The sequence below is a fragment of the Trifolium pratense genome, linkage group LG1 (genome assembly GCF_020283565.1).
Source record: "Trifolium pratense cultivar HEN17-A07 linkage group LG1, ARS_RC_1.1, whole genome shotgun sequence".
In the NCBI taxonomy this organism is placed as follows: domain Eukaryota; kingdom Viridiplantae; phylum Streptophyta; class Magnoliopsida; order Fabales; family Fabaceae; genus Trifolium; species Trifolium pratense.
In genome coordinates, this window is record NC_060059.1 from 52096779 (window position 1) to 52122986 (window position 26208).

The following is a 26208-nucleotide window of genomic DNA, read 5'->3' on the forward strand; positions in this document are numbered from 1 at the left end:
AATAGCAAAAGAAAAAAAATATAAAAGAAAATTAATAGAATTTAAATCGGGTGAGATACGAACTGATTTAAAATAAGGTTTTTAAATCGATTGAGCCGATTTAGTTTTGGATTTTAAATCGGATCAAATAGATACAAAAACTTCCATGACTTTTTTAACATTTTTTAAATCGGGCAAACTGATTTAATAAACTCTTTGAAATCGGGCAACCCGATTTAATAACATCTTTTAAATCGGTTCGAAACCCGATTTAAAAACTGAAAACTTACTAAATCGACGGAATTTAAATCGGTCCCGGAACCGATTTAAAAAGCCTTCTAGAACCGATTTAATAAGTGTTTTTTCCACTAGTGTATGTTTAGTATTTTTCAGAACTAAAACCACATCAGTTGTTGATACAAAATCCTATTTTGATGTTTTAAAGATAATAACCCTTAATTAAATTTTAATTTGATTCTGATCATTTTGTGATCTAACAAGTGCTCTTGAGTGATTTAATTTAAGAACATATGCAATGGATTAAATTAACCTTGTTTCACTCATAGGAAAAGAATGAAACACGTTTTAGACAAATCTGCCTCAGAGAATGATCTCAGATTGGTCTCCAGACTCACGTGTTCAAAAGCATAAACACTTATTCAAGTCAACTTGGTACAAGACAAGAATGAACTTTTAAGTTGGACTTGTTAAATGATCATAACAGTGCAAATAAGTCATTTAAGGCAAGGAATTGATTTTGGTTATTGGACTTTAAGGAATAGTTAACCTTCCATGCTCATTCAGATTCTCAAAAGTTACTCCTAGCTCAACAAGATCCCATAGCTCATGATCAATAGCAGTGATGTTGCTATAGAGTCTTTCCTTCCACCACTCAAACAAAGAAGCATCACCATTGAAAACAGGGGATTTTCTATTGACATTGTGTTCATATGATTCTGAACTCAAGTAGTCATGACCAAAAGCAGCTTTACCACCACTTCCTCCACTTCCTAGTGTATCAGATGTGTTTGATCTCCAGACATGATGTGTTTTCAAGATCTTTATTGTCTCACTGTTAGGTGAAAGTAACAGACCAGAGCTCTAGATACCAATTGAAGGTGTGAAAACACAAGAAGAGGGGGTTGAATTGTGTTTTAGATAAGTTAAATTTTTTTCTAAGTTTCAACTTAAATAAGTTAGCAGCGGATAAAACAAGTGAACACAATAACAGAGATCAGAGGAAGAGAAAGTACACAGCAGATTTATACTGGTTCCTCTCACAAAACGAGAGTAGTCCAGTCCCCTTGCACTTCCAAGGGATTTCACTATAATCACACAAGATTACAAATGCTCAAGCACACAACAAGAGACTTTTACCCAATGCTCAAGCACACAGCAAGAGGCTTCTCAAACTTAAGAAAGTAAATAAAATTTGTTGAGATAATACAATACACTTAAAGAACCTTAATAATAAAATACAATGAGTACTAAAAAGACTTCAAATTATTTTGAATAAGACTAAAATTCAAGGTTCAGAGGATAAGTGTTTGTATTGACAGATTGAGTGTACAAAGGAGCGTGCGCGTGTAGCTTAATTCTTCAAAGATGAAGTGAAGAATATATGTAGTCCAATAGAACGCTCCATGTGAATTATGACCGTTGTGTAAGGATCATTTACCTAGTTAACATTATCTTTGCAGTCTGAGATGAAAGCAACGTTTACAGACCAAAGTGGTAGTGAGGTTTCTCTACTTTGTCACGACAGAAGGTGTTTATACCAAATAGAGAAACTTTCACAGTTTGACTTCTAAGCTTCACAAGAATGAAATAGGGTTAAACAGCTTGATTGTCCATTTGAATTACTTAAACCAATCTTGAGAAAGGTCCTTGTAACTTGGCACCAACGTTCTCTGATTTAGGCTGACATGAAAATGACTTCTCAATGCAAAGAGTTCACGAACATCTTCTAAAGTCTTTTTGCTTCTGAATAATTGTGGCTTTCAGAGGCAGAATATTTCAGAACCAAAAGACCTTGCTTCTGAGTCTGTTTCAGAACATGTTTGACAACTTCTGAACTCAGGTCATCAGAGTTTACTTATAACGGTCCTTCACACTAGTTTGAAAAATTAGTACTACCAATTGTTCCTTTAATACTTATTGTTATCATCAAAACTTTATAGATTTAAAACTTGGGGCTTTAGAACCAATTTTATTCCAACACGGGACTCTCAATAATATTATTGGCGGTCGGGGACCTTCAATAATACTTGGTCAGCCTCTCAGACATTATTGGCGGCCTGCAGCCCTCAATAAGTACTTTTTTAAATAAAAAAAATTAATTATTTTTTTATCTGGTTCTCTCTCATTTGCTGCAGCTGCAAAGTTAATCGTCATTGAATCTCAACATACATCAACGAGATCTCTACATCAACAAGCAAAACAATTTTATTTATCTCCTTAGGTATATATTAACAATAAAATTAGACAAAGTTAAACAAATATTTTCCTTTGTGAGTGGCTGCCATTGTTGAATCCTAGAGAGAGGGCAAGATCTGGCTTTGAGGGTTTTAGAGGAGAAAAGAATCTTGTGGGAGAAATAGAAAAAAAAGGCCGATGACAAATAAAAAGAGGGCATATACCAAATCTGTAAAAAAATGAAACAGATGATGAAGAAAAAAAAAAAGGCTATTATTATTTTTTTTTATGAAGAGATTTGTAAAAACGTAGAAACGTCAATGCTGTAGAAAAACACCTAAAGGTCGAATCTTTCGGTGTTTTTCTTTACTCAGATTTGTAAAAACGTAGAAACGTCAATGCTGTAGAAACGTCGATGCTGATTCTTAAGAAAGGAGAAAGGACGATGCATGAAGTAATTTCAGAGAAAGAAAAGTTGATAGCATGGAGTAATTTTAGTGTGATCGTATGGTGATTAGAGTTATGGTTTGATTAAAGTTTGAGTTTTTGTGAGGTTGGAGAAATGAGTTTCAATGATGGTTTGAAAGTGAGAGAGATAATTGTTGAGAGGGTGAGGGTGAGAGAGGGACCTGGATCCCATGCAGTCAAAAGAGTGGTGCAGTCATGCAGTCATTGCATTAAAGCCTTTGGATTAAATTTTGATCAAATAAATAAAATACATTAATAAAATTGAATGACTCAAATTCATCTGCAGTCAAATAGTGACTGCATGGAATCCATTTCCGTGAGAGAGATACTATCCAACAATTAATTGCTAGCAAGTTTTTTTTATTTAACATGCTTATGTCAATTTGATAGATTTTTAATTTTTAATTTTTTTTTTAACTTATTGGCTGCCCTAAGCCGTCTATTATGCGTGCGTTATTGGCGGTCACCAGCCTTCAATAACGTGTAAGACAGCTTTTCAGCTTTCGCGTCTCCTGGTGTGCATTATTGGCGTTTCAGCTTCTCTAACCCATTGTTAAAAAAAAAAAATCTCTAACCCACTTTGTTCGCATTCAATTAGAGAGCTTGCTTACGTGGCATTCAATTGAATTTTCTTTAACCCATTATTAAAAAAAATTTTAAAAAAAAATCTTCTCTAACCCACTTCGTTGACATTCAATTAGAGAGTTTGTTTACAGGACATTCAATTTAATCTTATCTAATCCATCATTAAAAAAAAACTTCTCTAACCCACTTTGTTTCCCACTTATTTGTTGGATTGTGATATATACAACTAAATTAATTTGATATACATAAATTATATTCTATATTATATTAACAACTTAATTATGTCAACAAAAAAAAAACTAAGCTTATACAAAGTTATATGTTCTACGTAAGTGCATTTTATTTTAGTTTAAAGAAAAAAATTATGTTCATTAGAAAAACGATCCCTGTGGTTGGATATACTATGTTCTACGAAAAGTGATCCCATAATGAAAAGTGTTTGTAGTTGATAGTGAAAATTAAGCATTAGAATTTAATTGATATTGATTAAAAAATAATAAAGAATTAACAACTATTTTTTGTTCATGGAGCGACCAGGGGCAGAGCCACATACCTTTGAGGGTATGCAAGTGCACCCCCTGAACCTTTAACATTTACACCAATTATCCTCTTTTATTACTATTTGAACCCCCTGAGTTTGTTGTGTTGCACCCAACTCAAAGATATTTTATCTCATTAACATGGTTCAATGTCATGAATTTGCTTACTTCGTTGTTTGACCCATTTCTATTTTACTTTTTCTCCACATATAATAATAAATATTAAAAATATTTATTACTAGTATTATTTAAATGGGCTCCTGCAAGTGGACGGTGGGATTGGTCCCCTTGGATTAGTCGATCATAGGGCTGAATACCAAGTTTTCAAAAAAAAAAATAGTATTATTTAAAATTATTTTTACACTTCTACCAGATTTTTTTTTGCACCCCCTGTCCTAGGGTCCTGGCTCCGCCACTAGGAGCAACTATAGAGTCCTATAACGGAGACAGAAGATGAATATAAATAGAGAGAGTCTCAATTGTGTAAAATGGAAAACGAGGAGCTTTTCCCACCAGACTCTTAAAAATACACATTGACTAATTAAAATTTAAATATCGACTACGGGGGTTATCCACATTTTCATATTTCATATTTCAAATTTTCAAATTTCATATTTCATATTTTATTTAGCACGATGAAAAGTGGTCCCCCATTATAAAAAGTGTAAGCAGAAGATTGCGATAACTAAGCACGAGAATTTTATTGATATTCATTAAAACAAGGCTTAATTAGTTAAATGGTCCCTTAAAGACATTTTAGGTTTCACAATGGTCCCTTAAAGAAAAAAAGGTCCGGATTGGTCCCTTAAAGATTCACCTTTTGTCATATAGGTCCCCTCCGTTAATTTTTTAACTCTAAATATATTAGGTGGACCAACATTGCAAGCAGTCCACCATATACCTCAATACATTTTTTAATCTTAACCATTTGATTCTTTTGTCAAAAAAATAACCATTGGATTTTGTATGTCTACCATATCTAGCAATACACCATCAACAAATAATTCATTCTTCCCTTTCTTCATCTTCTTCCCTCCCCTCCTTGTTCATCTTCATCAACATTGAAACAAACCCAGAAAATTGAAGAGAAAAAAATCTCAAAATTGCAAAATTCAGAACAAAAATAGATCCCAAGGAGAGATATAAAACAAACCCATAAAAATATTGAAATAAACCCAGAAAAAGAAAAAGGAAAAAAAAATTTGAGGTTTGTTTTAGAATATCATTTGTTTTGGATCGTTGCAAGTATTTTAACTAAGTATCATTTAGCATGGTTTTCAATTATCTTTGTGCTCTTCATTTCTCAAAACTTACGAGGCATAAATTATTTGTTCAATCATTATTTGCAATCAGTATAGCTAAATCTCCGGCACCACTACTTTCATTAAAACCACTCCCACAATCACCGTTCATGAACTCATTTTCGCAACCGTCTCCGGAACCACAGGATTCAACGGATCTATACGCACTGTCGAAAATAGTCTCAGTTCCGTCTCCGGTGATGAGGCCGCCGTTCAAACCGCTAGATCTTAGGACAACAACACCACGGTACAACCAAATCAAATTTTGGGTAAAACTCTTTTTTTCCTGGATAAAATCAGATTCAAGCCAAAACAACAACAACACAATGGGATTAGGTTGTTGTTTGGTTTTTTTTGGTCAAATTGTTTGTTCTGGGTGAGATTTTGGTAAGTTGTTTGTTCTGGTGAGAGAAAGATAGAGAGGAAGATGAAGATATCTTCATTTTTTTATTTTTTTTTTAAGTTAACGTTTTCTGTCTAAACACTAACGGAAGGACCTATATGGCTAACGGTTACATCAATAAGGGACCAATTCGGAACTTTTTTTCTTTAAGGGACCATTATGAAACTTAAAATGTCTTTAAGGGACCATTTAACTAATTAAGCCTTAAAACAAATATTGAATTAACAAGTGTTGTTTTATGTTGATGGAGTCTCTATACAGTCATGTAACACAAACGAAAGAGAGAGAGAGAGGGAGAGATAATTTCTCAGTGGTATATAATAGGAAACGAAAAACACTTCTCATTCCACTATTATAAATACACATTGACTAATTAAATTTGAATTCTGACTACGAGAATTTTTCATATTTTTTGTCCATCGCACTTTCACCAGATTACATTCCGTTGATGAAATTCATGGGAAACCTGAAATAAATTAATATAATCTTAATTTTTTATAATCTATGAATTTTTTTTATAATTTCAATTTTAAGTTTTTCATAAACCTTCGTTCAAACCATTATAGGAATGTTAATTTATCAATGTGAGTGGAGATTCATACATAGATTTTCCATTTGACGTTCATGCGTGAAGATTGCTTTGTGATACAATGATGAGAGTATATGTTAATATTCATTTGAAAAATAGTAAAAAATTACAATTATTTTTTATTGATGAGTCCCTAGAGAGTTCGAGGAGAAAGAGATGTGAGAGGGAGGGAGGAGAATCTGTTAGTTTTGTTGAACGGGGAACAATGAATGTGGGAGTACTTTCCACCCCACTATGTCTATGTAACATCCTTAAACAGCAGGGACGGATCCAGAAACAATTCATACCGGGGGCCGAAAAGTAACTAACCTATTTTATTTATAGAGATTATATTTGTTTACATTGTCCATATAATTTTCTTTTGGTATCATATTATAAGTACGAAGTTATTCTCTCTTAACTGAATTTTTTTCATAGCATGAGTCCGAAATTAAACAGTTGAACATCAGTTAATATTACATGCAATATTCCTATTAACTGAGCTATATTTATAGGAACATAAATTATATAATATACTAATACTAAGTGTATATACTATTAGAGTTGGAGTGAAAATATAATATATAATATAGGAATATAATATATGTATATTTATATGTAACAGATGGAGGGGAGGGGGGGCCTTGGCCACTGCCTGCCCCCCGCCAGATCCGTCCCTGCTTAAACATATATCTTATTTTCATACTCAAGTAAATTAAATAAAATCAATCTCATAAACAATTGAAAGAAAAATATATACAATATTTAAAATAATATAAAATGAAATAGACAACCTTCAAAAGAAAAAAAAAAATATGAAAAAAAAAATTATTAAAAAATGAAAATTATCATGTGTGGGAGATATAAAAATAGAGAGTAAGACAGAGAGAATCTATAACTGGTGCACGAGAAAGAATCTCGCTATCTATAGAGATTCAAATTTTTTATATCATATCATTAAATGGCCCTTATTTGTGACAAAAAAACAAATCCTTGTTTTGGTTTTTAAAAAAATACTAATAAAATTTTGAAAAAAAAAAGGATTTAATTGATATGCATTGACGGTGTAAAATAATTTTGCACTGTCAACCAATATCAACAATGTTTTCCGCCACTTAACCCCACTTTCCTGATATGACACGACAAAATGATAGTTGTTTATTGGACGATCGTGTAAAACTATTTTACACGATCGGTGCATATCAATTAAACTTATCAAATTAAGGAACACAAAAGAATGAAAATCCACCAGCAAAGAGCCGGCAGCCGGCGGTTAAGCACGTCGGAGTGAATATAGGGATTGCACGTATATATCAAATCAAATCTTAACCATCCACTCCACTTGTACCATCCATCTTAGCCGTCCAATTTCCCAAATGTTTTTTTTTTTTTTGTTGTAAACGCGTTTTCACCAAATTTCGTAACAATTTTCCTAACAGAAAAAACGGTATAACTTTCTGTATCTGTCTCTTTCTCTTCCTTTTAACAACCTTAATTTCTGTCACATTAATGTTTCAATTTCCTCTAAAGTTTCCATCTTTATTACAATCATCAAAATCAATTACGCTTTTTTCTCCTTAATTTGTTTCAATCATCAAAATCAAACACGTTTTGGGGTTCATTGAAATTGGCACAATATTGGGTTTTTCCCATAAATTTCAACATTCCACAAATCTCCAAAATCTTTGATCTTTGATACCCCTCTTTTATATATAGCACACTTGTTTGTTCATATTGCACACTAGGTGTTTGTGCATTGTTCAATTGCGTTGCACCATCAAGCTAATAAGGTAAACACACATTTGCTTCTTTTTGTTTTTGTTTTTGTTTTTCCTTTTGGTTTGGTTATGTCCTTTTCAATTTGAGGAGGAATTTTTTTTATTAGGGTTTTGAAATTTCGGGTTCGAGGTTAAATTTTGTTCATAAGTTTCTTGTTTTCTATGTTATAATCTATGAAACACAGACTCTGATACGGACACCTGGCACAACACAAACTCTGACACGGTCACCTGACAGGAGAACTCTGACACGAACACCCGACATGATATAGTATGATGATTGTGATAGTGTGTAATTAGTGTTAGATGGGAAACCACTGTGTTGGAAGGAGAAGAACCTCACGTTCAATAGATGAACCATCACACTCAAAACTTCCAACTCTATCTTGCTGGTCACGTGTAACCAAGAAAGATCATTTACACAAAACCAATCCAACAAATGCTACAGAAATTGTTCAAAACCGGCCCCCGGAGGTAGTGAAAATTGAAACGGACGATGTAAAACCACCAAAACCACAACAAAAATCACAAACGAGTCAAGTTTCTGTTGCTGTTTCTTCTACACATTCAAAGCATAAGAGACCTCACAATGTGAAGAGAGTAGTGAGTGCAGGGCTAAAAACAGATTCAGTTTTACAGCGAAAAACGGTTAATCTTAGAGAGTTTTATAATTTGGGACCAAAGCTTGGACAAGGGCAATTTGGAACTACGTTTCTTTGCGTAGAGAAAGCTACTGGAAAAGAGTATGCATGTAAATCAATCATGAAGAGGAAATTGTTGACAGAAGAGGATGTTGAAGATGTGAGGAGGGAGATTCAGATTATGCATCACTTGGCTGGGTGTCCGAATTTGATTTCAATTAAGGAAGCTTCCGAGGATGCTGTTGCTGTTCATGTTGTTATGGAGTTGTGTTCCGGTGGTGAACTTTTTGATAGGATTGTGGAAAGAGGGCATTATACAGAAAGAAAAGCAGCTAAACTTGCAAGGACTATTGTTGGTGTAATTCAGTCATGTCATGCTCTTGGTGTAATGCATCGCGATCTTAAGCCGGAGAATTTTCTTTTTGTTAATCAACAGGAAGATTCTCCTCTTAAGGCTATAGATTTTGGACTATCTGCTTTTTTTAAACCAGGTTTGTCCAAATGTTAATTACATTCTATCTTGATTTGTTTGTTAATCAGCACAAAGTGACATACTTATATATTATAAGTTGATATATCATATACGAATCTCAATAACTTAAGATTAAAGTCATAAATTAAATGGAAAAAAAGTGGCTGACTATACAAAGTTGACAAAAATGTGGTTAACAACATTAAGTTTAGGTAATGGTTTGAAAATGGATCATGATTCAATATGAGATTCATGTCCACAATAGATACACATTAGGGATTCATATTGAATGAGTTCGATTTTGTATTGAATTGAAATATGACTGATCACATGTATGATAAGATACTGATAATCATGGTTTTTCACATCAATATAATTTCTCTTTTACCTTCAATTGCGAAGAACAAAACTACTTTTGTGTTAGACAAAAGTCCCCTTTTAGGTGAAAAAAAGTTCTTGTCATTGTTTAGCTTAAGAGGCTTTATTGTCCAATGTCATATGACATTACATGAAGCTAATTTCTGCATAGGTAATTGCCATACCAGTTGTTGCTAACAATCTAACACTCATTATTTACAGGTGACATTTTCAATGATGTAGTAGGAAGTCCTTACTATGTTGCACCGGAAGTTTTACGCAAGCGATATGGCCCGGAAGCAGATGTGTGGAGTGCCGGTGTCATCTTGTACATTCTCTTATGTGGGGTGCCTCCATTTTGGGGTGGTATGAGTTATTAAGATATCACACTCATTTTACTCCAATCTAGCTATTTGCTATTTTATATATCTTTTACATGTTTATTGATTCAAAAAAACTTCATTATAACATTTATTTTGGTCCTTTGTAATAGAATCGGAGCAAGAGATATTTGAGGCCATTTTGAATAGTGAACTTGATTTCTCATCAGATCCATGGCCTAGTGTCTCCGACAGTGCAAAAGACTTGGTTATGAGGATGCTTGTCAGAGACCCTAGTAAACGGTTATCAGCTTTTGACGTTCTTCGTAAGTTTCTCTCCACGGTTATCCCATTAAGTTCTTTGATAGCGAAACAAAAGTTATTAGGCCGCACACAACTTGATTTCAAACCACATTTGGCATGCATGTGATTAATTGGCTATCATATATTTTTCCATATTATTGTAGTTTTCCTCAATACACTTTCAACACGTAAGATGAAAATTCTTTTAATAAAGTTACTCATTCCATGAAATTTTTATCAATCAATATTTCGTGCTATTTAATAAAATAATGTGTATTCTATTATAAAACTTTTGACTCGTACAAATCATTATAACATTGTTGAACTCGAGGTCTTTAACCACATTGTTAATGAAGATGATGATAATCTGATTCTTTGCAGGCCATCCCTGGATGGTGGACGGAGCAGCTCCTGACAAGCCTCTTGATTCTGCAGTTTTAAGCCGCATGAAGCAGTTTACTGCAATGAACAAGCTCAAGAAAATGGCTCTTAGAGTAAGTTATTTTTTCAGTCACAAAACTCAGTCACACACACTCGAGTATTTATTTTTCCTCTATTTGGGGTTCGATAACGAATAATTTTTGTCCAATTGTTACTTTTATTTGCAAAGCAGAATATGTCAAATGATTTTATTGGATCTGCTTGGATTGTCAAATTTTTTCTTTTGTAAATTTTTATGCTGTCGTGTGCAGGTTATTGCAGAGAATCTCTCTGAAGACGAAATTGCTGGATTGAAAGAAATGTTTAAGATGATCGACACTGACAATAGTGGTCAGATTTCTTTTGAAGAACTCAAGATCGGACTGAAAAAATTTGGTGCCAATCTCAATGAATCTGAAATTTATGATCTAATGCAAGCTGTAAGTATTTGTCAGAATCATGCATCTTTATCTCGATGAATTAGTCCTAGGAAACATTCCGAACATAATAATAGATTGATAATAAATAATAATTAATAATATAGGAAAGATAATGTCGTTGTTTTCAGTGCTATATTAATTTGACACATTATTCCCTTGTTCAAAAATTTGACACATCATTCCATTTTTTGTTTTGGATTTCAGGCAGATGTTGATAACAGTGGTACAATTGACTATGGAGAATTCATAGCTGCAACATTGCATCTAAACAAAGTTGAGAGGGAAGATCATTTAGTTGCAGCTTTCTCATATTTTGATAAAGATGGAAGTGGATTTATCACTAAAGATGAGCTTCAAAAAGCTTGTGAAGAATTTGGCCTAGGGAATGTCCCCTTGGAGGAAATGATCCGAGATGCTGATCAAAATAATGTGAGTATATATATTTTTTTGTTTCCCACATATTCCTTCCGTAGGAGGTAATCATGTTCTAGGCACGCGCCTCTTCCAGCTGCGATACAAACCATATATTCTTTTTTTAAAATTCTGATGGAACTTTGTTCTGCTGTGTGTTTTGGCTTTTTCAGGATGGACGAATAGACTACAATGAATTTGTGGCTATGATGCAGAGAGGGAATGCAGAAAGGAGGGGTCGAAAGGGTAGCAGTACTAGTTTTAGAATTGGATTTAGGGAGGCATTACCAGTATGTTAATGTTAAGAAAAATTTATAGAGGACGAGTTTCCCTTGATTTTTGTAATATACTGTTAGCATTTTCTCGATGTTTTTACATTGAACATAGTTTCTCGAGAAAGATAGCTCTTATTCGTTAAAATGTTGATAGGTTTTATTTGAGAGAACTACTTGCATCTTCCTATAGTACTGGAAAACAATTCAATTCAAGTTTAACATTCATGCGGTCAGTATATTAATATCAATGATTGTTTGATTACGATTATACAATTTACAATGATTTTGATTTTTTGGCAGAACTGCAACTATAAATAGCAAGGTTTAATGCACTAGAAGAGCAAGAGTTGAACCACAAAATCGTCCAACACTTGTCTTTATCATACAAGCCATCGAGCTCTTCTTTCAAACACTCACTCCAGCTCTCTTCATTTAATACTTGGATCAAAGAGTGTATTGAGTGTTATTTAGATAAGCTTCTCAACTAGTTTAAGTTTTTTTTAAGAATTGCTCAAGTCATTATGTAACTAGCAATCGAGTGTGCGTTGTAAAGTCAGGATTGACTGAGATGATTAAGTCATTAGGGCTTGAAGATTTTGATCTTGGCTTAGATCAAAGAATTGTAATTGAGATCGGTAGTATCTCAAGATCATATTGGACAAACTCACAAAGTGTGAAGATTGAACGATACATTGTCTTTTTGTGCGTTGTCTCTGATCTCTTACCTTATACTTTTATTTTATGCAAGGTTTAATGCACTAGTAACGAGATTATTCTCATAACATACTAATGGTTTTGTTTTGAATCTTATTTTACATTCAAAACTTGATTTTATTTTAAGTTAAATTTTTAAAGGTTCACAATTCTCAAACCCTTTTTTGTGAAAAACTTTGCTACTTCAGGACAAGTGTTATTGTTTCGAATAGACCATCCTCTTTGGGGTCAAATAGACTAGTGGATAAAAATTCCACCCATAAGATGAATAAATGGGATGACCGAGATTCAAAACCCCAACCCCTACATATATAATGTAATGTCCCTGCCAACTGAGCTAAGCTCGTGTGGGAAAGAGCTAATAACATTCAATTATAATTGATGATGACAATGAACCATAAAATAAACCGTGGTCCATGTCTTTCATTTGGGAGCTCAATTTGTAGGTTCCATATAGCTATATGTAGCCATCCAAATAATCATTATCGTTTTGTTTGTAATGCATTGAGTGAAAGTTGGGCACGTATTTACTTTGTGCAAAATCGATTTTTAGTAATTAGGGGGGTTAGAACAGAAAACATTCATTTGGTTGAGTTTAAGATTATTTTTTTTTTTCCTTCCAAATTAGGGTGTGAGGTCATGTTAGATGAATTTCTCCAAAGTTAACTCATAAGACAATGGTACTCAAACTTAACAAATGTACATTCTAGAATATATAAAAATTGGATAATATTGTTAGACTTTAATACAACTTCAATATTCACCTTCACACCTAACTAGTAGTATGGGACTTCAATTCTCACATTGTCAACGTTAACCTTACCTTGATCTCACTTTAAAAAGTTAAATTAAGGGTGTTCAAACCCATACATCCAACAATCAAGAAGTTTTGATATTTGTGGACTACCAATACAAAACTTCAATGAAGTGACATATGTGAATTTCCTAAGAATATTTTCCAAGGATTCTAACAAGTTTATGAACTTTTGTTTGAGAAGCAAAATATATCTTTCTATCTATACATTATAAATAAATGGAATATTTAAGGGATTCTTTTATATACTTCTTTTTTTAAGTGTCGCTTTTGACTACTACGTACGCACATGACTATGTACAGTTATTTTTTGGTAGAGTGACCATGTACAATTTTAATTGATCATAACTTTAATCGAACAATATCTTGCTAATATTTAGTTTTATATATCAATAAAATTTATCGTCAAAATAGATTATGTGAATAGTGTACGGTAGTAAAAAATAACACTAAAAGAAGCGGAAGAAGTAATATATAAGGGATATTTCAATTTTCAACGAATCAAAAGAAAAGTATATGAATTTCTTTCATCTAATAAATACATACTGAAAAGAAAATTTTACATATAATCTTAAAAAATTGTTGCTAATTTACTTAACAACCAATAAAAAGTTAATGATCATATAAGCAAGTTTATAAATTAAATAATTTCTAAGTATCACTTACAAATTTGCTCATGTTAATTGTTGGATAAATTATCCACAATTAACCAATCGTTAGTTGGTTCAGTTATGATTGACGCTGAACTTGGTAGAGAGGACCACGGTTCAATTTGTTGGCGCAGCTGGAAACTTATCACAAAACACTCAAGCACACACAGACTTGATCAAGCAGGCAAGAACACACGCGCGCGCTGCACAGTCTCTAGGCCTCGCCTATGAGCATAAGATGCAGGATCTACTGTTCTTGCTGCTGCAACAATGGTGAATGAATGGAAAGGAAGAAAAGCTGTTGTAATTGAAGGATTGAAGAAGAAGATGATTATTAGGGAAAAGAGAGATCAATTTTATTCATCCACATAGGGGGAAAAGAGTTGATTACACACACTAATATGAGCCAAGCACTTTATACTAGATCACCACATTGAATTGGTGATTCTCTTAGGCCCTAACCAACTAATAACCACCTAACAAACTCTAACAACCTAGGTAAAACAAACTCTAACTGACTCTAGTTAGCTATTCTAACAAACTCACTAACTAACTTGCTTCATAAGCAATTAGTTACACTTTCTCTAAGTTGCTTGCACACCAAGCAATCTCATCACAATATGAATTAACTACTAGAATCAAGCTTAGATTCAACACACCCCCTTAATTCATGTTGTCCACTGTCTCAATTCCCATTTCACTTCTCAATTTTTCAAACACCTGTATTGTTACAGCCTTGGTTAACAAGTCTGCAACTTGCTCTTCACTTCTGCAGTGCATTAGGGCCAAGTTACCATTGCTTACCTGCTCTCTTAAGTAATGGAACCTTAGCTCTATATGCTTGCTTCTTCCATGAGCAATAGGGTTCTATGCAAGATTGATAGCAGACACATTGTCAATCTTCAAAGTAACTGTCTCACACCTATCTTGACTGATCTCTTCAATTAGGTTTTTCAACCAAATGGCTTGACATGTGCTGAGTGATGCTGCTATATACTCTGCCTCACAGGAGGATAGGGCCACTACAGTTTCCTTCTTTGAACACCATGATATTGGTGATCCACCATAGAAAAACATATAACCAGCTGTTGATTTTCTATCTTCATGATCACCACACCAATTTGAATCTGTGTAGCCAACTAACTTGCATTCTTTGTCTCTGTCACTTGCAGGGAACATAATACCATAGTTTATGGTCCCTTTCACATATCTAAGTATCCTTTTCACTGCAATAAAGTGTGAACCTTTAGGCCTTTCCATGAACCTGCTAGCAATCCCTACATTGTAAGCCAAGTCAGGCCTTGTATTGCACAAATACCTCAGAGAACCAATCAGCTTTCTATAGAATGTAGGATCTACATCCTCTTCTTCTGCACATTTTGTTAACTGTGACCTTGGCTCAGCAGGTGACAATGCAACATTGCATTTGTCCATCTCAAACTTCTTCAATATCTCTGATGCATATCTAGTCTGGTGCATTAAAATTCCTTGTTCATTCCTCATAAACTCAATGCCTAGAAAATATGTCATGAGGCCTAAATCTGTCATTTCAAACTCTTCTTTCAAGTCACCCTTGAACTCACTAATATAAGATTCATTGCTCCCTGTGATAAGCAAATCATCTACATATAGACAAATTATGATGACTCCCTTTGCAGCATCTTTCTTTACATACACTCCATGTTCTGTGACACATTTCTTAAACCCTATTTCATTTAAGAACTTGTCAATCCTTTTGCTCCAGGCTCTTGGAGCTTGTTTCAGTCCATAGAGTGCTTTCTTAAGCTTGTACATCTTAAGCTCTTGACCTTTCACTTCATAACCAGGTGGCTGGGCAACATACACTTCCTCTTCTATAGGACCATTCAGAAATGCTGACTTCACATCCATTTGATACATTGGCCAATCATTTAGGTTAGCAATAGCAGTTACTAACCTAATTGTTTCCATTCTAGTAACAGGTGCAAACACTTCATCATAGTCAATACCTTCTTTTTGAAGAAATCCCTTTGCCACTAGTCTTGCTTTATATCTGGTTATTTCACCCTTTGAGTTCACTTTCAGCTTGTAAACCCACTTTACATCTATTGCCTTCTTTCTCTGTGGAAGATCCACCAACTCCCATGTTTGATTGCTTTCAATTGAATCCAATTCTTCTTTCATAGCACATCTCCACTTTTCACTTTGTAGAGCACTATTCACATCAATTGGTTCAGATTCAGCCATGAATGCTAAATGGATCAACTCACCATCATTGTTCACTTGACCATCTGAGTTCATTTCACACTCTTGTAATCTTGCTGGTAGAACTCTAGGCCTATTTGATCTTCTTACCTCAAGCACTAGTTGATTTACTTGTTCTTCACTAACTTCTTCAATCATCACACTAGTTGACTTCTTTCTGTCATTAGTGTTCGAGTCCCATTCCGTAAGTTCATCAATTATCACATCTCTACTGATCACCACATTGTTGTTGATTGGATCATAGAGTTTGTAACCTCCAGTTGAGTGATAACCAACCAATATCATCATTGTTGATTTATCATCCAGCTTCTTTCTTAATTGATCTGGTGTGTGTCTGAAAGCTAGTGAACCAAACACTCTCATATGATTCACATTTGGCTTGTGTCCTGACCAACATTCTTCTGGTGTGATACCCTTCAATCTCTTTGTAGGGCACCTGTTCAATGTATAAGTAGCAGTAGAAACTGCTTCACCCCATAACTCATTTGGTAAATGTTTTCCCTTCAACATACACCTCACCATATCCATTATTGTTCTATTTTTTCTTTCAGCAGTCCCATTTTGCTGTGGAGTATATGGTGGGACTATGTCATGCACAATGCCTTCATTGTCACAGAATTTTGCAAATTCATGTGATACATACTCTCCACCCCTATCTGTTCTTAGGATTTTGAGTCTCTTAACACTTTGTCTCTCAACTGTAGCTTTAAATTTCTTAAAAGTTTCAAACACATCACTTTTCTTACTTATCAAGTAAGTCCATAGTTTTCTGCTAAAATCATCTATGAAACTTACAAAGTACCTGTTACCTCCAATTGAGCTCACTTGCATTGGTCCACATACATCTGAATACACCACTTCAAGCACACTAGTGGTTCTACTTGCTGCATATTTGCTGAAGCTCCCTCTGTGCTGCTTTGATTGTACACATTCTTCACAAATTTCTTCAGGAACTTGCAGGCTTGGCAAGCCTGTCACCATCTTTGATTTTTGCAACAAGCTGAGGTCCTTGAAATTCAAGTGCCCCATTCTATAGTGCCATCTCCACTCATCTCTGCTTGATGCAGTCATCAAGCACTTGTGATTCAGAACATTGAGCTCAATCTTGAATGTCCTATTCTTTGACATTTCAGTTTTTAACATCAAGTTACCTTTAGTGTTGTACACTTTCAGCAACCTATTCTCCATTACAATTCTATAATCTTTCTCTAGCAATTGGCCTATGCTGAGTAGATTACACTTCATACCTGGTATGTACAATACACCAGAAATCACTGAACACTTACCATCCTTTCTTTTGATGGTTACATCACCAATAGCTTGTACTGCAAGGCTGCTATTGTCTGCAAATTTTACATTGTGATTCTGAGTAGCCTTTAGGCTTGTGAACCAATCTTTCCTCCCTGTCATGTGTGTTTTACATCCAGTGTCAAGATACCATTTCTCTTGAAAGTCATTTTCATCCTTTGTAGTTACAAGAAGCATCACTGAACCCTCATCATCATCATCATCATTTCTAGCTATTTTGGCCTCAACATCACTTGATTCCTCTCTGAATCTACATTCATCTGCAAAATGACCATAATTTTGGCAATTATAGCATTGAATGTGTTTCTTGTCAAACTTTCCTCTTGCACCTCTGCCACCTCTTCCACCTCTTCCACCTCCATTGTAACCACCTCTACCACCATTGAACTGTTTCTTCTGATTTCCACCTCCTTTGGTATCTTGATTCTCTTTTCCATTTCCATCTTTTCCCTTATTGCCTTGCCATTTTCCCTTTCCTTTCTTATTCTTATGGCCCTGCTGAACTTGTAATGCTATCTCACCATTGGATTTATCAGAATTTCTCTGATTCATCATTTGTTCATGTGCTTCTAAAGATCCTTGCAGTTCCTCAACCTTGATACTGTCAAGATCCTTAGATTCTTCTATAGCAGCTACCACATAGTCAAACTTAGGAGTTAAAGATCTCAATATATTTTCTACTCTCATTGTACCAGACACAATTTCACCACATGCTTTCATTTCATTAACTAATTTTGCAATTTTAGTGAAGAATTCACTTACAGTTTCTTTCTCTTCCATTTGTAGTTGTGCAAACTTGCTTCTTAGGGTTTGTAACTTCACTTTCTTCACCTTCTGATCTCCAGCATAAGCTGTAGCCAAGATATCCCAAGCTTGCTTAGCTGATTCACAATCTCCAACCTTTTCAAAGATATCAGGGCTTACACTTTGATGAATTATGAACAATGCCTTGTAGTCTTTCTTCTTCAATTCTTTGTGTTGTGTTCTTTGAACCTCTGTTGCACCTTCTGAGAGTGGTTCCACACCACTAATCACTTGTTCCATCACATCTTGATAATTGAATAGCACCTTCATTTGCTTGCTCCAATTATTATAATTCTTTCCATCCAAAACTGGTAGATTCGCAGGGAATTGACCATTGTTAAAGGTTGCCATGGTTAAAGCACGAACCAGGCTCTTGATGCCAGATGTTGGCGCAGCTGGAAACTTATCACAAAACACTCAAGCACACACAGGCTTGATCAAGCAGGCAAGAACACACGCGCGCGCTGCACAGTCTCTAGGCCTCGCCTATGAGCACAAGATGCAGGATCTACTGTTCTTGCTGCTGCAACAATGGTGAATGAATGGAAAGGAAGAAAAGTTGTTGTAATTGAAGGATTGAAGAAGAAGATGATTATTAGGGAAAAGAGAGATCAATTTTATTCATCCACATAGGGGGAAAAGAGTTGATTACACACACTAATATGAGCCAAACACTTTATACTAGATCACCACATTGAATTGGTGATTCTCTTAGGCCCTAACCAACTAATAACCACCTAACAAACTCTAACAACCTAGGTAAAACAAACTCTAACTGACTCTAGTTAGCTATTCTAACAAACTCACTAACTAACTTGCTTCATAAGCAATTAGTTACACTTTCTCTAAGTTGCTTGCACACCAAGCAATCTCATCACAATATGAATTAACTACTAGAATCAAGCTTAGATTCAACACAATTCCCCGCAACTACGAGCGGGAGAGGGCTGAAATCACTTAATTTCAGAATTGACTCCCGAACCAGATTAAACTGATGGTGAAACAAAAAAATTATCCACAATTTTCTCAAAATGTACCATATGCCTCTACTATACATATATATAAACATATAATTAATACGTGTCTTTGAAATTGTATGACATTCCATTGTATAAGTCTCAATCAAGGGCATAAGTATTTGTGTATATGCATGAATGTGTGCTCTATAGAATAGAGGAATTGATTATCATGTGGTCCACTTATACTTGTTAAGACATGCAAACCATGTATAGATGTTTGAGTGGGGGACCTTCTACCACTCTGCATGAAAATAAAATTATATTATTATAAAGAAAAACAAAACACACATGTACACTACTACTAGTAGAGATTTTGAACACAGATCAGCCAGCCTTGTTTTAGACTGTAACGTCCCGTCCACAGAATCCTGGATAATGTGTTTAGAATAAAAATAATGTAATTCACTAGTAAGGGAATACTATGTTGTTGATATCTTTTTTTTATTAATTATAGTTTTTTTAATTATTTTTTGAGGAATCGAGATTCTTTATTGGATGGTTCGGATGGACTTCGCTGTTTTTTTTGAACTAAATAGAAATTAGGTTGTATCACATTGTGATATCGATTCGTCCCCTCGAATGTGATGGGGAATTTTTAACGCCTTAACTTTATTTTTGTGTTTGGACCCTTCATCTTTCTAAATGGAGGCCTGTCTCGTGACGTTCCAGCAACCAACCCCAAATTCTTGATGGTCAGGAAAGATTATAGTGTATTGAGTCCTGTAAGTGAAGGGAATGAGCTTGGCTGCTTATCCTCCACATTTCTTTTTTTCTCCGTGCTGTAATTACTTTATTCAAAAATCAATAAAAACTAGAAAAATTATTAAATTTGTAAGTTGAGTAAAAATTAATTTGTACAAACTATAGCAAATATATTCACATGAATAGTTTTTCATTGATGTTAATTATTATAAACAAATTAGAGGCGTAGGCCAAGCGGCCGCAAAGTTGTGGGGAATTATATTTTAGGCAAAATTACACTACATGTCATTTTTTTTTTTTTTGTAATGGTTTAGTCATTTATCTTCTTTTATTTGTAACACTTTGGTCCTTTATTTTTTATAAATAAGTAAGATAAGGACCAAAGTGTTACAAAAGTTGATGTTATTAATAGTTTATAAACAAATTGGTCAAAGTTGATGTATTTAGTCCAAATTCTTAACCAGATACACCAACTTTCTTTAACCAATTTTCTCTTATATTTTGAGACGGAGGAAATATAATTTAGTTATAAATATAAGAGTACATGTAATACGATTGATTAGTTATAGTTATAGTTGTTTCTCCAATTCAGTTTGTCATAATGAGAGGCCTCTTAACTTCCCTCACTTATGCTGAAAAGTTCAGGTTTTTTAAAAGGGAAAAGTTCATGTTAGTGATTCAAAAAAGATAAAATTTTATCGTAATTAATGTATTTACTTTAGTTTTTAAACATGTTCACAAATTAATTACACAAAATTTAAGAGAATATTTCTACTTTTGGATTCTTAATATGTGCCCTTAGGGCACATGTTAGCAAGACCCTTTTTAAAATAGGGGGATCAAAAAGTTGGTTTTTAAAATAGGAGATCAAAAGTTTAGGTTTTCAAAATAGGGAGATCAAAAGTGCATTAAAGCCTATTTTATTTAAACAAACCCACAAAATTATATTAAAAAATGTCTTTAACACAAGATTTGTTTAAAAGAAAAAACATGACAATGAAATGGGTGGAGATGAGTTTTAACCTTCTCGAAACTCAAACCCATAAAGTTCGGATATCTTCATATCCGTCCCAAATGACAACGGTGATAAAAATTAGAAACCCAAATTCATATTCAATGGAGTTCGGGTATTCCCAATGGGTTCAGGTATCCCTATTTCCCTCCACCTATTATATTAAAGAGTTCATCTCTTTCAACGTGTTTGAATTTTTCATGAGCATAACTCGCTAGAGTATGTAGGGCTCACTTACTCATTTAAGAAATAAAATTTTGACCACTAAGTCATTTAACAAATAAAATGTGTTTTGATTCTCCCGCAGCATAATGTTGCGGTTGTGGATCAAGGTTTCAAGCCACTCACTCATTGGGTGAGGGGCTCGTCCAACATAGTTAGAGACCTAAAGAATTTATATTGTGAGGCCTTATTAAAAAAAAAAACTACTTATGACCTTACAAAAAATAAATTAAAATTTAGGCAGAATTACACTGATAGTCCTTTACCTTATTTATTTGTAACACTTTAGTCCTTTATCTTTTTTTCGTAACATATAGGTCCTTTATCTATCAAAATATGCACAAATTAGTCCTTTTGTCAATTTTTTCTATTAAAAAACACTAAAATAGTACTTTTATTAATAACTTTAATTTTAAAAATGTATTTTAATTAAAAACCCAGAAATGCATAAAGCCATAAATTTTATGAACATCTTCTTCCTCATCATCTTCATCCTCATGTTCATCCTTATTCCTTAAATTAAAAAAGAAAATGCTCATCCAAATTGCTTGCATATCTTCTTCTAAAATCAAAATTTAAAATCCCCAAATTCAATTGAAAGAAATAGGGCTTAATAGTGAAAGGAAATTAGGAAATTTCCATCTATCCTTCAAAGTTCAAATTATTGTTTCCGAGCAAAACCATTGTATGATTGTTAAGTTAGATATGCAACCGGAAACTACAATCATATATATTATTAACTTAGATCTTCAAGTGGAACCAAGTTTCCAGAATGTTTTTTTTCTTTTTCTTTTTTGGGTTTATGTTAATTTTTGTGTGTGTGTTGGGAATATATGAAAATGAAGATAAATTTCTGCGATTGTATGAAGTTGATGATGAAGATGAAGAGCTAATGACGAATTTTTGGGTTTTTAATTAAAGGGGGCTGCTAATTTAGACCCAGTTGGGTCTAAATTAGCAAGGTGCACCTTTTGAGTTGGACAAAAATATCCATTTTTTTAATTTTTGAAACAATAAAGCAAAAGGGGCACTTCTGTAATTTTCCTCTATTTCACACGCACCCCCATTTCTTTTCCCACCCCCTGGACACGTGGCAAGCTGTAAGCCACAAAAAACAGGCGCGTGCAACACACGCGCGGGGGGAGTGAGAAATTTTTTTGCATTGCATGGGACACGTGTCACTTCCTGGTGGCTCGCCTATTTTTTTCCATTTTATACTTTAAACTCGATTATTTCGTCGTAAATTAATTTTTTATTTTTTAATTTTTATACCAAAATTCATAATTTTTTTTTCTCTACAAATAGAGACTTGGTTTGTTTGATTTGGACACCGAAAAAAAACACAATTTTTCACTACTTTAAACTCGATTATTTCGTCGTAAATTAATTTTTTATTTTTTATTTTTTATACCAAAATTCATAATTTTTTTTTCTCTTCAAATAGAGACTTGGTTCGTTTGATTTGGACACAGAAACAAAAAACTTAATTTTTCACTACCTTAATCTCATCAAATAACTAATAATCAACTTACTGAAACCATTTTACCAGCAAAATGGTTTCAGTTTACAACTCTCTGAAACCATTCTACCAGATAAATGGTTTCAGAAGCAAACACAATTAAATAATTACTCACTGAAACCATTCTACCAGTAAAATGGTTTCAGAATACAACTATGTGCAACCATTCTACAAGGTAAATGGTTTCAGAAGCAAATAACTAATAATCTACTTACTGAAACCATTCTACCAGCAAAATGGTTTCAGATTACAACTCTCTGAAACCATTGTACCAGATAAATGGTTTCAGAAGCAAACACAATTAATAAATTACTCACTGAAACCATTCTACCAGTAAAATGGTTTCAGAATACAACTATGTGCAACCATTCTACAAGCTAAATGGTTTCAGAAGCAAATAACTAATAATCAACTTACTGAAACCATTCTACCAGCAAAATGGTTTCAGATTACAACTCTCTGAAACCATTGTACCAGATAAATGGTTTCAGAAGCAAACATTAGTTTTTAATTATCGTTTTATCTCATTTAATTAACTAAAAATAGTTTCAGGTCTCCAAAAATTTCATAAAATATACCAAAAGTTCCAGAATATTATCTACTATTTTCCTGGTATAATGGTTTCAGTGGGTTGGTTGAGTTTAGAACACACACGTAACGTATTTAGTAAACAATAAAATGAGATTAAGGTAGTGAAAAATTGCGTTTTTTTTTTCGGTGTCCAAATCGAACGAACCAAATCTCTATTTGTAGGAAAAAAAAAATTATGAATTTTGGTATAAAAAATAAAAAAAAAAAATTAATTTACGACGAAATAATCGAGTTTAAAGTAGTGAAAAATTGCGTTTTTTTTTTCGGTGTCCAAATCAAACAAACCAAGTCTCTATTTGTAGAGAAAAAAAAATTATGAATTTTGGTATAAAAATTAAAAAATAAAAAATTAATTTACGACGAAATAATCGAGTTTAAAGCATAAAATGGAAAAAATCAGGCAGACCCAGTCATATGCTGACACGTGGCTGCCTTTTTCAAAAGTAAAATTTTCTCTCTCCAGCTTATAATCTAGTGTGGCGCAGACAGGATGGTAGGATGATCTGGGCTGTCTGATCAATCAGACAGCCTTAATGAGATCACATCTTGGCTGTCTGATGGAAATCAACGGTCTGTAACCATGGTCCTTCCGTACGCGCGCGACACTGGATCCACGTCTATTAATTTTTAAGAAGGTGGGGGCGCGTGTCATTATTTTTTTTTTATGTAAAATTACAGAAATGCCCCTGTTGCTCTATTCTTTCAAAAATTAAAAGAATGGTATTTTGGTCCAATTGAAAAGGTGCACCTTGCTAACTTAGACCTAACTAGGGTCTAAGTTAGAAAACCCCTTAATTAAAATATATTTTAAAATTAAAATTATTAATAAAAGTATTATTTTAGTGTTTTTTAATAGAAAAAATTGACAAAAGGACTAATGTGTGCATATTTTGATAGATAAAGGACCTGTATGTTACAAAAAAAAGATAGAGGACTAAAATGTTACAAATAAATAAGATAAAGGACTATCCGTGTAATTCTGCCTAAAATTTAAGTATTACTGAGGTCAAGAGTTGACTTATGTGTAAGATGCATATTTGAAGTCTTTAACTTTATTAATTCAACTAAAGAAATATTTAAAATTTAACGGTCATATATATTTATAACCAAATGAAATTTTTTTGAGTTTTTTTTTAAACTCAAAATTTTGGGACCTAATACTCTTATTTGAGTTGCTTGACTCTTGAACCTGCCTTGAATGAATATTTTTTTATATACGTTGATCATGAATCAATCTCATGATCATATATTTAAAGAATTCAATTATCACTTTACCATCGGTTAAATTTGATTTGGTGATTGAAAATAGTTCTGTAAGCTTAACACATTACATTATATATGCTGAAGGTCGTAGTTCAAACACCGATTAACTCATTTTTTTATCTTAAATGTGGAATTAGTCATTAGGTTATTTGGAGAAAAAAATTGGTGATTGAAATGTATTTAAAACCGAAAAATGGAAGTGTGATATAAGATTGTTTGAATGGAAGACAATTATTTAATATCATAGATAGAAGAAAGTAACAAAAGTCAAACAATTGATTGAAAGATAGGAAGATCCTTCCAAATTTTGTCCCTAAATTAAAGAAGGACAATATGCAAGATGAAAAGTGAGTGCTTATTGTTCTCTTTCTCTCTCTTCTTTCATTTTTTCATGTTGGTTGGGGCCATTAAAACGTGAATAATGATTTGGATTTTGGACTTATATTGAAGGAGATGATCTTTACGTTTCAGATCACTACCAACCGTTTGATCTTCCACTTAACGACAGCTCATGCATGGTTGGCATCGGGTGCTGAGGCACATGTCATGCTTGCCCTACTATGCGACCAATCACGTTCCATGGTCGTGCCACATCATTTCAACACAAAACAAAAATCAGAATTCGACAATTTTATGCAACAATAATTTAGCTCGTGGTAACATCATTTTAGTTCGCATTCTAGAAGACGAACTCTTTTTTACATGATTTTTCCCATCAAGAGGGCGCAGTTGCTGTGTTTATTGCAACTCGCTACTTAGTATGCGAAATAATTGCTCGCATCCTAGAAAATAAGGGGGTTAGTTTGGTCATTTCAGTGGATGACTGAAACATTTCAGAGGGTGCGAAAAGTTAAATCGCTTAAAATCGGAATCTAGGTTCCGAAATGGGCCGTGAGCTTGATTTCATGCATATTTGTTTCAGTGAACTTATAGTTCAGTTGATAAGTAAATTATACTATATTTATAAGAGTCGAAATTCGAACTTCGAATACATTTATTCACCTTTAAGATGAACGAACATTTTTTTGGGAAGTGAAACGATATAGAACTCAAACACACTCATCCTATGAATCTAGTTAAAATGGTATGAATATTATATTATATTTTATATTTTAATATTTTATACGTAGGATTAAAGTTTGAACTCAGGATCTCTCACTTATTCGTTTTAAAAGGTGAATTTTTAGTCATTGAACAACTTACTAAAAAAAACTTATGCATAATCTAAGTCTAAGACTTTATTTGAAAAAAAAAAGTAGATAATTGGTAAGCTAATTATAACATATAAGTTAATTGATCAAAAAAATAGGGTCGGTTTCTATAATTTAGAGGTCCGGCATAAAATTCAAAAAAAATAACTCTTTTAAATTATAAAAAACATGAGTAACATAAAAAATAGTCATCCTTACAACTAATAAATATGTTCTTTAAATTTTACGTTTGTAACCGAAATTAGAATATTACTTATACAAAAGATTTTTTTGTTATGAATAAACACCTCTTGTATATGTCTAATGGCCTGTGTTTGTTTTGAGTTATGATATACCCGGCCCCCACGCTTATTGTTCTTGTATTCTCAATTTCTCATATTTTCAGATAGTGACTTATGTTATATTGTGTTTCCTTCTTTGACTTTTTCCTCTCCTTACACTCTTATGGCCTTCTATATAT

At 33.5% G+C, this 26208-nt stretch overlaps 1 protein-coding gene across 1 annotated transcript; it reads left to right on the plus strand.

Annotated features, from left to right (window-relative positions):
- Positions 1-7692: 7692 nt before the first annotated feature.
- Positions 7693-12434, plus strand: LOC123898466 (calcium-dependent protein kinase 26-like). The gene is made up of 9 exons (XM_045949436.1): positions 7693-8048; positions 8222-9168; positions 9729-9872; positions 10000-10152; positions 10511-10623; positions 10822-10989; positions 11194-11418; positions 11574-11690; positions 11976-12434. Exons 2-9 carry the CDS (start codon positions 8343-8345, stop codon positions 11991-11993), a joined length of 1764 nt encoding a protein of 587 aa, XP_045805392.1. The 5' UTR covers positions 7693-8048; positions 8222-8342; the 3' UTR covers positions 11994-12434.
- The last annotated feature ends 13774 nt before the right edge of the window (positions 12435-26208 follow it).

What these genes read in the sequence shown, in the direction of transcription:
- LOC123898466 (XM_045949436.1), top strand. Translation starts at nt 8,343, where the DNA reads ATGGGAAACCACTGTGTTGGAAGGAGAAGAACCTCACGTTCAATAGAT. An exon ending in ATCAGCTTTTGACGTTCTTC is followed by an intron (nt 10,153 to 10,510) that starts GTAAGTTTCTCT and finishes GATTCTTTGCAG; the next exon opens with GCCATCCCTGGATGGTGGAC. An exon ending in GAGATGCTGATCAAAATAAT is followed by an intron (nt 11,419 to 11,573) that starts GTGAGTATATAT and finishes TGGCTTTTTCAG; the next exon opens with GATGGACGAATAGACTACAA.